At 38.3% G+C, this 12,905-nt stretch overlaps 1 protein-coding gene across 1 annotated transcript in view; it reads right to left on the bottom strand.

Moving 5' to 3' along the window:
* Positions 1–12,905, bottom strand: part of TYR (tyrosinase) — a 42,610-nt gene that overhangs the window by 17,322 nt on the left and 12,383 nt on the right. The window contains exon 3 of the mRNA XM_002186685.7: positions 5,449–5,596. Within this exon, the coding sequence (XP_002186721.2) occupies positions 5,449–5,596 (148 nt within the window). The remainder of the gene's footprint in view (positions 1–5,448; positions 5,597–12,905) is intronic.

Genomic DNA, 12,905 nt, shown 5'->3' with positions numbered 1-12,905 from the left:
TGGCAACCTCCTGACCTCCCTTTGTCTAATAGATTTCAAGTGGCTCCAAGCCGTAGCTCATTCAGCTCCAGAAAAATATGACTTCTAGGCTGTGTCATTTGCAAATGTAACCTCAAAAAGCAGTAACAACCTTGCTGTGTCTATATCAAGGAATAAAATTAATCATATAATTTGTGTTTATAATGTGATTTTTCAATTTTTAGACTGTTTTATTATTAGCTGATATATTATTGTTCTACCATTTCCATATCAGCTGCACCTCAAACAAAAGTTTTTGTATATGGTGCCTCTAAGGTTTTGTATACCAAAGGGAGGAACTAATTGCTCAGCCTTATGCTTTATCTGTATTGTCTCCCACTGGAGACATTTCAGGATAAAGAATCATTCTTATTTCATGTATTAAACAAGTCTGGAAACATAACGTTGTCTTACAAGAATTTCTGATTATTCTTTTTAAATGCCTTTTCTCCAAATGTTCCAAATTCTTGAACCAAATAGTTTTTAACTTCTTAACTTCTAAAATAAGTTCTTTTTTCCTGTCAACACTTCAAAACAAGAGAACAACTTGGTTTTTTATTGTGCCATTTTTTGGTTTAAAAACCCTGAGACGACATTCAAGAGAAAACTAAAATTATCTGTTTCAAAAACAGAGTAAAAATAAGTAACTTTTATTTTGACATCTCCTGGGGATTAAAATCAAATTTTCTCATGTTAAAGCATTTTTTACATCAAAATAACTTTTTCCTCTTTTGCTATAATGTGGCTTTTTTTTTTTTTTTTTTTTTTTTTTTTTTTTTTTAAGTGGAAGAAGGGGCTGACACATGGTGAATATATTGAATCCACAGGGACTGAAAGTGTTCATAAGGTTTGCTGAGGGAATGGGGTGCTGCTGATCAGAGCAGGGATGTCCAGCTGTGTCTTGTTTTTGCTATTTCATGTGACAGTACATGAAGCAATTGTTACCTCCTGTTTCTTTGATATCTGAGAGCCACAGGTTGAGGCTAAGGATATGCCAGGTGCTGCACAGACCAGGGGAATGAGATGGTCCCTTAATGACAGAGCTTACAACAGGCACACAAGACAAGGCACAGCAGAGAGGCACAGCAAGAAGGATCAGGCACTCATGCACTGGGACTGCAATAATCCACTCACTAAGGAGGAGTATGGAGGGACTTGTCTGAGTGACAAAAAGGTATACAGTAGAGAATAGTATAAAGAACATTTTGGAGGGGTACATGAGCTCCTTAACAATGATTTGGGATTGAACAGTGAAGTGCCTACATGATAGAAGCCAGTAGATCTGATGTGAAGAGAGCAAAGAAGCAGCAGAAGGGTACGAACAGAGAAGAATACTTGGAGTTAAGAAGGGCATTGGGTTAATGTCATGGTGGTTGCAGCAGCATTCTGAGCTGTGCAGTTATTTATGATAGCTAGAGAAAACAAGTCTTTTAATGATGGCATCACTAGAACTGGCAATCTGGATCTAGCTCTAGACTAACATGCAAATAGTCTAACAAATACTAGGCTTTAGAGAGGTGAGAGATTGATATCTTACACATCTGTTGTGTGTCTTCAGAAAATTATTTCTAAATTGCTTGTTCTAAAACCAGGGCCTTTGGAAGTCATCCACATTACTGTAATAAACCCTGCCCATTGCTGCAGAACTTAGGAACAAGATGAGGACTGAGGCCTTATTGCATTAGCTGCTGCATGGGCATAAAGATGTAAGGAGATCTTTAATGACAACTTCTATTCCCTGTTGCTATTTAGCTTTTCTTATGGAAATTGTTGGGTTGTGGTGTGGAAATCCAGAGTTATAGAGGTATGAAATAAATGAGAAGAAAGCTGAAATATTCAAAAGATAGAAGTGCAGGGCAAACAGATGGAGATACTACATGCCTTTACAGATGAAATGTCTAAAAGATCCAGCAGAGAGGAAGGAGTTCCTTCTCTGAGCACGGAAAACACCCCAGTGATCTCAAGTGTAACTGTGGGCTCATACTTTCATGGCCTGTGCAGCTGCTCCTTACAGCTTGAGTGGGTTGACTCCTCCCTTGTTATTCCCTTGTGCTGACTGTAGAGCCTATCTGAATAGTAAAGAGATTTGCAATTAAGAGAAATGCTTCAGAGAGCTAAAAAAGCTCTTGTTTTTTGCTGAATGTATATTATTTTGCATATTTTTTTATTTTTATTTTTAAGCGATTAAATTAACAATTAATAATATTCAGGGTGGTCACCTGCTTTTACCAAGCACTGAGATTTGATCCCTACATCTTCTAGCAAATAAGAAGGCAAGGAGCTTGATTAATCATTGCTAAGAAAGTTGTTGCCTCGGTTCCTTCTTACATCTGCACCACTGAGAGGGAATGACCGTAACAAAAATGGAAATGTTTATAAGCCAGTGCTTTTTTTCTTTCACCTGAGTGATCTCAACTGTACCTCTGCTTCATCTATCCTTCCCTCCTTTCGTGCAATCAGGCCTGGGCAGGGAAGGTGAGGGACAGCAGATGGTAGGCTGGCTGTTGCTCAGTTTAGAAAGCAACTCCTAACATTTGGCTCACACCTGTCAGCAGACTCCGTATACACTTGTTTATCCTCCTCTGTACCATATGTTTCCATGCAAAATCAGTTCCAATGATCTATTGCCTTATTGCTATCACTCCTATTATGGTTGTAACTGAGCATTTCACAGTCATTAATACATTTAGCCTGACAGCATCCCTGCTGCGTAGGCATCTAATATCTCCCACTGTACAGATGGGTTAGCTGAAGCTCAGATCCACAGCTCCTCAAAAGCTTCATTGAAATCAATGGGAAGGAAACACATTTCCAGGGGATAAAAGTTTGGGAGAGTAAGTTGCATGCTGGGTTTCACTCAAGGAGTTTGCAATAGAGTGAAGAAATTCCTCTGTGAGATCCTGCTTGGATGCTCAAAGTGCTGGACCATTGTTGATTTCCTGACACACAGCTGCTGCCTGCCTCTGAAACCCAGCAGAACTGTGGTTGTTGTTGTCATCAGAAGATACAGTTGAAAAGTTAGTTAAAAGCCCATTGGACCAATGTAGTGTTAGCAGTCAGCTCAAAAGTATTCTGCCCAAATGAGAAAAGTTAATAAGGACCAAAAAATGTGCTTCTGCTGCTCTGGAGACTGTCTCTCACTTCTTCTATTCTTTGTATTCTTGCTTGCCTCTCAGAAAAGAATTTCTTTGCAGCCCTTCAAGTTTATGTAGGAGAGCAGCAGGGTTTTCTAAAATGCACTGTGTATACCTATCAGTCACCTACTTATTAATTATAATTAAAAGCATTATTAATCTGTCACAGATAGAGATGCTAAGTAACCTGAAGCAGGCTAATGCATTTCTGTCACCTACACAAAAGGCAGCAATATTCTCAGATTTTATATCTGTGTGTACTAAGGCCCAGCAGCTGCAGAGCACTGGTGATGCCTTTCTGCCACAGATGGGATGAAGTTGCATCATGCATATCTCTGTTGCCTCCACAGAGGCTCTGCAGTGTTTTTTTTCCTCAACACTAGTGCAGTTTAATGAGGTTATCTTTTGCAAATAATTTTGCCTTTTAAAATTTATAACAACTATAGTTATGAGAATTGTTTCCAGGGACTCATAATGACTATGACTAAAATTCCTTAGTGGAAAGGGTCATCATGAAGACCAAAGTGCTATTTAAGCCTTACAATGAGTAGGAGCTAAAAGGTGCACAGGTCTCCTGCAAGTGTCAATGTCTAAGGAAAACAATTCTTTTGATATGGCACAACATATTTTTTCTTTTCTGTGTTCCTTTTCTCTGAATATTCAATTGATCCAATTTTTTAATAGCCTAGATGTTGGAAAGTTAATTTCCAGGCAGCAACCTGAGATTAGTAACCACACTTGAAACCCTCAATCATCCATCCTGTGAAGCAGTCAGTGCATGGATATGCTAAATCACAGCTAAGCTACACCGTGTAAGGTTTAAAATGTCCTCAAAAAAAAGCTTTTCCCATAAAAAATTTTCAAAACTGACACTTCCAGAAGACTAATTATACCCTGTGATATGAGGAGCAGAAGACATTTAAGTCAACCATTGAAGGAACCATTCCACTGATGCCTGGGTGACTTGCTAAGACTTGATGCCCTATTTCTGGATGGGTAAAATATGAGGAATATAATCAATAAGTTCATTAAATATATAATCTATTATATATGTATATATAAAATATATATTTTTATTGGATATAAATGGTATTATTTTTTTCAGTCCTCTTATATTTAAAATATATGTGAGAAGCAAAAGCCCAAATTCAATTTTGTCTTTTTACATCTACTAGCTTTTTGGTTAAATAAGATAAAGTTTTATATAAGAGTTTTGATGTGGACTGCCTGAGACTGCAAGATGATGCTAACAAGCTGTAATCTGCATCCCTCCTATGCTGCATGCCTCAGTGGCCCAAATGAAGAAACCATTTTGGTCTTCATCTCAATAAGCACCTTGCTGCATGCAGGCAGAGTCTCAGACAGTAGATTTCTGAGTATGCAGATTTATGGAAGATTGTATAATTTTTTTTGTCCTAAGCTATTCAGGAGTCAAGTAACATTCAGTGGAGAAAAAGTAGAAGATGGATAAGAAAGTATAAACTGTTCTAGACCAAGTGGGGTTTTTTTTGTGTGGCTTTTACAGCTCTTTGCTTAGCTTTTTTTTTTTTTTTTTTTTTTTTTTTTTCTTCTAATTGCTCTTTAGTCATCACAATTTGGTGTAAATACATTCCAGAGTAAATTGCTTGTAGCCATTCACATGTACTATAGTGACGCAGAAAGGGAATCTTGGAATGCTGCCCTTAATGTAGCAATTTCACCAGTTTCTTGCAAAACTGTGCTCTCCTACCCTTTCTTATTAATAAACATGATATCCTTCTGTTTGCTCTCATTTCATTATACACAGCTGTACTCTTCTCTTTCATCAAGAAACAGTCACAATTTTGTTTGTCACACTTAAATACTAATTTTTTCTTCTTTATTTATGAATAGCAGGCTTAGATTTTCCTTATGAAATAGAAATTGAAACAGCCCTGACATTTAGAATGCAAAGGAATTGCTCCAAATGATTATAGTTGTGTTAAAATGAGTCACTCACTTTTGATCCAAACTTCCTGACATACACATCCATATATAATAATCATTATGACATCATTGAAGAACTATTTTTACCTTTTTAATAAAAGCTGAGTGCATTTGTCAACTCATCAAATTATATTTAATCCAGAGAACATACAAACTAGTTAGGAAGGACACATGCTTTCAAATAACAGCACAGGTCCTTTCTACATGTCTGAAAATGTTGTGTGTGTAAAAACACGTAAAATGTTCGCACTCTTTGAAATGCAGGCAAAAAGCACACTGTAAAAAAAACCTTCCATAATGCATCAGTTTTACAAAGGAAAATGAAACTTACCTGTCCACAAATGCGTGGTGTAATACAAAGATAGGATCATTTGCAGAGCCTTGTACTTGGGACATGGAGCCATTCATGTAGATGTGAAGCGCGTTATGCAAACCGCTTTGTGCTGGGTTTGATATCGCAGTCTGTGGATCAGCAAAGCCTGTAGAGAAAATCATATGCTGATATGACAATGTGTATAATTCTTTTTCCAGTAACAGTGAAGATCAAAGTACTTACTTTCCTTTCATTTACATTCAGTTTTTTAGACAAGAGCTTAGGAAAACTTGTAAAGAAGTGCTAATATATTTCAAAGGCATAGCAAAGATGAAATTAAAATAAGCTAAATTAAAACCCCTGCAGTGTAGCTAATGCAGCATGTCAGCAAATGTACTGCTTAATTGCTTTAGAATTTTAAATTTCTTTGTCCATTTTGTCTGTCAGGTAAAATGCTACATAATCCCTATAGACATTTATGTGTGGACATTTATTTATGTTGGGAAAACTTATTCACTTTATTTTCATTTTAAATCTCTATATTTACAGGCTCCTAAGGTAAAACAGGTTATTTTTTCTCATCATATACTCAGTCGTTTGTCTCTATAGAGCATGTTATTTTATTGATGGGAGATGCAATCTATAATCTCTACAGAAGGATTTGGTGAGTAATCAATAATCTTTTACAGTCTGACTTTGCAGGATAGAAGTCTATGGACCACTGTAATTTTGGAGGACACTTAAAATAAAGGCTCTAGGAAGAGCTTACACAGACCAACTCCCAAGCAGGAAATACTGGAAAATGAGTTTGTGCATTAGTTTTTATCTTGGTATCCTGTCTATATTCTAGTCTGATGTTGTAGGTCTACTCATCATCCCATCAGCCATGCTTCCAACATACTTGTAAGGACTCCTAGTAAAAGCCAGCTCAACCATCTGATCCTTCTCTGGGATTTTCCAAGAGAATAGGAAGAGAAAGCTATATTGTCCTCCCAGTCTATTTCTGAACCTGATGCTAGTTCTTATATTTAACCCATGCCACAAAGTCTCTCATATCTGTCTATTTTATTTGGTTTCTGAAGATGTCTTCTGCTCACAATTTCTGTAAGCTGTAAGATGAGGAAGCTTGATAGAGGCACCTTGAAATGTCTGAACAATTTAATTATCAAATAAAAAGAGCTGTGAACAGTATGATCATTGTGTTGATCCTCAGTATTTCCCAAATATTGTTGCAGTTTATCATATCTTCAAGGTAGAGAAATTAAAGATATTAGCTTTTATCTATGGGAAATTCCTAATGGACTTTGAACACTTGCTTTATTTACTTATTTGGATGAAGAGCTACCATTTGAATAAGAATCAGTAATATACTTTTGAAGTGAATCTCCAAACAGTCTTGGTATTTGACACTGTGACTCACACCACAGGACAATTTCTGACTTTGCAAGCTGGATTTCTTTTTCAGAAAATTTAAAATGTGCCAACTATCAGTGGGTGTTCAGGGGACTAAACTACAGCCAGTATGAAAAACCCCTTCCTTGTGAAAGCCCTAACATGTAATATGGAAGCAGAGTCCACAGTTTCAGCTGTCTTGCTCTGGATTTGCTTCTCTCTGAGTCACACAATTGAGATGTGGCTAGAGTCACCTTATGACTAGGGTCATACCCTGAACTTGGAAACCTGAGTTTTACACCCAAATGGGACTCTGATCTTCTGTGTGAAATGATTGCATTGCTTTGCCACTCTAAATTCCCTCATTGGGCCTTTTGTTGTCAGTCAACTTCTTCAAACAAGGGGAGAGCATCTGGCATAAACCCACTGGTATTTATAACAAGAATCAAATCATAACCATGCACCTAAGAACAAAAATATATTAATAGCAATCCATCTTTCTGAGTCTATAGTAGGACAAAGCTTTTGAGAAATTCAGCGGAAATCAGAGTTTAAAATATAATTAGGACATTTGGAGAAGGTAGAGTTGGCTTGCTATGAATACTGTAAACTTTAAGGTAAAGTAAGTCTGGATTCAGGAAATAAAGAAGAGCATATTAACATCTGCAGATTTTAGGGACATCAGATATGGCCCAGAATTCTGGAGGGCTCTGCTTGGTGACATAAACAGCAAAGGACAGAAGTTCTCAAAGCGAAATTTGGGCCCACAGAAATCTGCATGATGCTGAATACTATGTTTCCCATCATAAAGAATATATGCACATTGACAGTCTGTCCAGAGCTCAGAGGAAGCACTGGCAACAATTTTGGCTTTCTTGCTGCTGGACACAGCACATGTTTACTGGAATCAGTCAATTTAGCAATACTAGGACATTTCTGTGACTATTAACTGGATAAGATATATCTATGTATCATTCTGAAGAAATTCTTCCACTTACGTTCCACTGCACTAAGTATTTAGGTATGTTTAATGGAAGAAAAACTTATTGCAGGGTCTGGGTATACAGCTGGATGTTTGATATCAGACTTTGGATGCTTCTTACATTTCTTAATCTCAAACACTTGATTCTACATTTCAAACATTTGATATAATAATTCCTAAAAATACACAGAATGCTCATTTTGGCTCTGGACAGTTTTTCATGGAAAATCTGCACATAAGCAATTTATCTTAATCATCAAAATCTCTGTACTGTAACAGCTTTAGCAACCCCACCCTCTGGCTCCAGATAATTGGTGTGCATCCTGTCAGTGTCAAAGTTGATGTCATGTTTAACCCTGCACATGAGAAGTTCTAATATCTGATCTCTTTTTATGAAAACTCCATATAAATTTGTAAGTTAGCAGGAATAAAGCCATGATGTGATGCCACTGCATCGTATTAGCTGGAGTCTTATTCATTCAGACTTTTTAAAACTTCAGTACTATCAGCTATGCAGGATGACATACTAGAGTGGGGTCATCCAAAAAGAACATGTGAAAACTTCACAGTTTTCTCAGAGGACAGGAAAAATTGCTGAGGTAGTTGCAGTAAAATCACCTCTAAAGCAGATGTGAGACTACAGATAACAAGAAGTGAGCTGAAATAAGAGTTCCTCGTCTCTGTATAGGGGAACTCTTCTTCTTCCAGCTGCCTTGCCCCATGCTGTGCTTTCCTCTCCTCTACACTAACTTTATCTCACCAATCCTTTTGTGAACTGATTTCACTGACTATTCTGGCAGTAAACTACCCTGGAGTGTGGGATGTCAGGTTTTCTTTCCAGGCCCCTAAAATGCAGAGTCTTAGATAAGGATATGTTGAGGACAAGTGATGGTACCAAAAAAGGAGGGGGAGTGACTGACAAATGGATGGAGGAGCCTGCAGTGAGCTATTAAATCATCTTGACCAGTACAGAAGGCTGTAACATTGAGATGTTCTTATAAACCTTTGGTTGATTATGGTGCATCAGAAATAGCTATCAGGACATACATCAATGTGAAGTTTCTCCAGTGATTTGGATTAGAGAAAAATCAGTTTTAGGGCTTGATAAACCTTGTTCTGCTCCTGCTCCTAACACTGTGAATCAGCAACAGTGATTCAGTGCATTTAAAGTATCTTTACTGAGGCAGGCCAAATTAAATCAGGCTGGAATTTAGACCAATGTTTATTATTATAGAAACTAATGATGCCACTCAAAATTAAGTCTGCCTGATAGTTTTTAGGATGGTATATAGGTGGTTCTCATTGAACATGCAATTATCTCAGGTGTATGTCTTTTAATAGACTACTTAATTATATTAACTGTGGATTATGGATTCTGCTCACAGAGACCATAGAAGTCCATGCACAGTCAGTCAAGTGCAGAACTTTATGTACTGAAAGCAGGTAGTGTTTTCCTCAGTTGCTCATTTGCCACTGGCTGAAGTGCTGTAACTACGCTTAGCAGCAGGTATGCAGAGCTTGGAGAGCATTAGCACTGCAAAGTGCTACACAATTGGAGGATCCAATCCAACAATCCTATCTTCTTTAATTATCTTGGGGAACTGCTTAGCATCTCTGGCATCCCTAGCATCATTGAGGTATCCATAACAGTTTTGCAAGTGGTTTTTTGAACTGCAAACCACTATTTCTTACAAAATAAAATTTAGTTTTGTGTGACTTTCTAGACCAGTGGAAGGACAGCTGGTGCTTTAAAGATCAAATTCTGCTTTGTTTGTTGCATGTTGAGGGGATTGATTGCACCCCCAGTCAATTTGCATAAAACACTAAGCTGGATGGTTGATCTGCTGGAGGCCAGCAATCGCAGAATCGGTGAGGTTGGAAAAGGCCTTTGAGATCATCCAGTCCAACCTGTGACCAGCCATCCCATGTCAACCTGACCATGGCACTAAGGGCCATGTCCCATCTTTCCTTAAACACTTCCAGGGATGGTAGCTCCACCACCTCCCTGGGCAGCCCATTCCAATGTTTAATCAAACTTTCTGTAAAGAAATTCCTCCTAATGCCCAACCTAAACCTCTGCTGGCACAGCTTGCAGCTATGTCCTCTCATCCTGCTGCTAGCTGCTGGGGAGAAGAGACCAACCCCACCTGGCTACTTTCAGAGAGTGATAAGGTCCCCCATGAGCCTTCTTTTCCTCAGGCTAAACAACCTCATCTCCCTCAGAAGCTCCTCATAAGACACGTGCTGCAGACCCTTCACTACCCCTGTTGCCCTCCTCTGGACTGGAAGAAGGCTCTGCAGAGAGATCTGGACAGGCTGCATTGATGAGTTGAGGAAAACTGTATGAGGTTCAACCAGGTGAAGTGATGGTTCACAACATGAGTGCTACAGGTTTGGGGAAGAAGGGCTGGAAAGCCACCCATTGGAAAAAGACCTGTTGGTTTTCAGCAGCTGAACATGATCCAGAATGTGCCCACTGGCCAAGAAGGCCAATGGCATCCTGGCCTGTATCAGCAATGGTGTGGCCAGGGCAGGGATTGTCCCCTGTACTCAGCGCTGGTGAGGCCACACCTCAAATCCTGTGCTCAGTTCTGGGCCCCTCACTGCAGGAGAGACATTGAGGGGCTGGAGGTGTCCACAGAAGGGCAACAGATCTGGAGAAGGCTCTGAAGCACAAAGCTGATGAGGAGCAGCTGAGGAAGATGGGGGTGTTTAGCCTGGAGAAAAGGAGGCTCAGGGGGGACCTGATCACTCTACAGCTGCCTGAAAGGAGGCTGCAGCAAGATGAGGGTCAGCCTCTTCTCACAGGCAATAAGCAACAGAAGAAGTTACTTCAAGTTGCCACAGGAGATGTTTAGATGAGATTTTAGGAAAAATTTGTTCTTGAAAAGCATGGCTGGGCACTGGACCAGGCTGTCCAGATAAGTGGTAGAAACACCATGACTGGAAGTGTTTACAAAACGTCTGTGTATGGTACCTGGAAATATGGTTTAATAGTGAAAGTGGCAGGTTAATAGTTGGATTTGGCGATCTTAGACACCTTTTCCAAACTTAATGATTCTGTGATTCTATGGTTTAGTGATGGACATGACAGTGTTGGATTTATGGCTGGACTCAATGATCTGAAATGTCCTTTCCAGTCTAAATGATTCTATGGTTCTCTACCTGAGTAGAGAATCCATTCCAATTCTCCCTGAGTATGATTTTTTTTTCTTTAATAAAGTTTTCATGTTTTAGAGAAGTTTGGGTCAGATAGATGCATCTGCTTTAAAACAGGAGGAATATAAGAATTTTAAAACCATATTCTAGAAGCTCTTTGAAGTTAGTGATATTCTTCTAGCTTTTATTTCTGCAGTATTTATGCCATTGGCAAATCCAGGAAAATTTTCAGGGTTAAATCTTACCTACTTTCTCAGGTGGTGTTATTACTGTAATCCCTCTAGAGTGAGCAAGCTGCAAGGTCCGTAGAATTTGACCTATGTGACTGGAGTAAATAAAAATTTGTGATTATCTAATTTAGACTGTGTCACCACCTACTTATTTTTTCTTAAATTTTTTTTCTTGTAGAGTTTCAATGTGATCTGTGCTGAGTAATCTCACTAGTTCTCTAACAGTGGCTCTTTGCAATTTGACATTTTCTCAGTGCACAGCATAAATTTACCTAGGGGTGGAAGGTCAAGCTGAGTGAGGAGTGTTGACTGTAGCCTGAAACTATTTCAATTAGAAGTTTTCTGTTAGCTAACTTCATTTTTAGAAACCATGTATGGATTGCTGTGAACATACAGAGAAAAGTTTTCCAGATGAAAATTTCTCATTTCAGAAAAAAAAAGGAAAATGCCCTTTTGAAACGAAATTACACTTTGAAATATTTGATGTTTTATTCCATTATTTCATGACAAAATAGCAGTAACAATACATAATTGTGACAGACAATGGAATGCTGTGACATGGTTTGGCTTGATACCATTTGTCATGAGTTAATTCATGACTAATGAGTTATACGGGGTTTTAGAATTTTTTTAATGTTCTTCTATGCCTTTGTGCAAAACTTAGAAGGCCCTGATTTTCATTTAAAGTTGCTGTGAATAAACTAATCTGAACTGTGGAATCTGCTCATAGAGAAAAAGAAAGTCTAAATTTTTCAGTTATCTCTTCTTCTTAGGAAGTAGCATTAAAGGTGTCACACTCCAAAACTGAACTGAACGAAGAAGCCAAATTACTTAATTAGCAGTAAGCTAATACATATCTGATCTTTCTGGATGCTTTTAAACTAGCCTGAATTTCTGTTCTCTTGTATCCATGAATTTTCTAATGACATCAACAGTATTCCCCAGTTAGGACCAGGAATCAACAAATCCTATTTAAAATAATTGCTTCCAGGGGCAAAGTGTAAACTGCTCTTAACCTGTTGTTTTTCATTCGTAGCAGAATCTGATCTGTCACAGAGTGAGAGGGCAATTCATGGGCACAGCCTCATGGGAGTGTTTTATTGAACAATATTGACCTTTTCTGTTTATGGCCATTGTGAAATAAATTCTTCAGTGACATAACTTCTGTCTCTGCAGCAGCACCTTATGTTAGTCAAAAACAAACATCAGCCTGCCTTGTTATCTGCTCATAATGATGATGATACTTGCCCCTTTGAAGGTTGAAAGTTTTAGCCTTTGTTCCAGTGCACTGAAGAATTAAAAAGCATGAAGTTTTCCCCAGAAGGGGATGTTCTATGTGATCACAAGTATTTTTCATTACAGAACTGAAACTGAGGTGTAAATCTCACATTGGTGTAAATCAGGAGCTGCTCAATTATAGTCACTGGCTTAGTTCTGACCGCCTTTCATAAACCTGGAGTAACTCCGATAAGGTCAATGCACTTACTTCGGATTTCCTTGGGATCTAGAAGGAATTAGAATTTGACCTTAGGTGTATTGGCACAAATTTGTACAAATAAGTAAAGCAGGGTTGAAAAATGTTTTGCTTCAAAAAAGAACAAAATGTTAGGACCTACGAAGTGTTAACAGGTTTGTGAGAACACAGTCAAGAAGTAGGCACAGACACTGTAAACGCAAGTCGCCAATCCAAACTTGGCATTTTTACACAACTA

This window comes from Taeniopygia guttata, chromosome 1 (genome assembly GCF_048771995.1).
Source record: "Taeniopygia guttata chromosome 1, bTaeGut7.mat, whole genome shotgun sequence".
In the NCBI taxonomy this organism is placed as follows: Eukaryota; Metazoa; Chordata; class Aves; order Passeriformes; family Estrildidae; genus Taeniopygia; species Taeniopygia guttata.
This window is presented reverse-complemented; position numbering and strand designations above follow the sequence as displayed.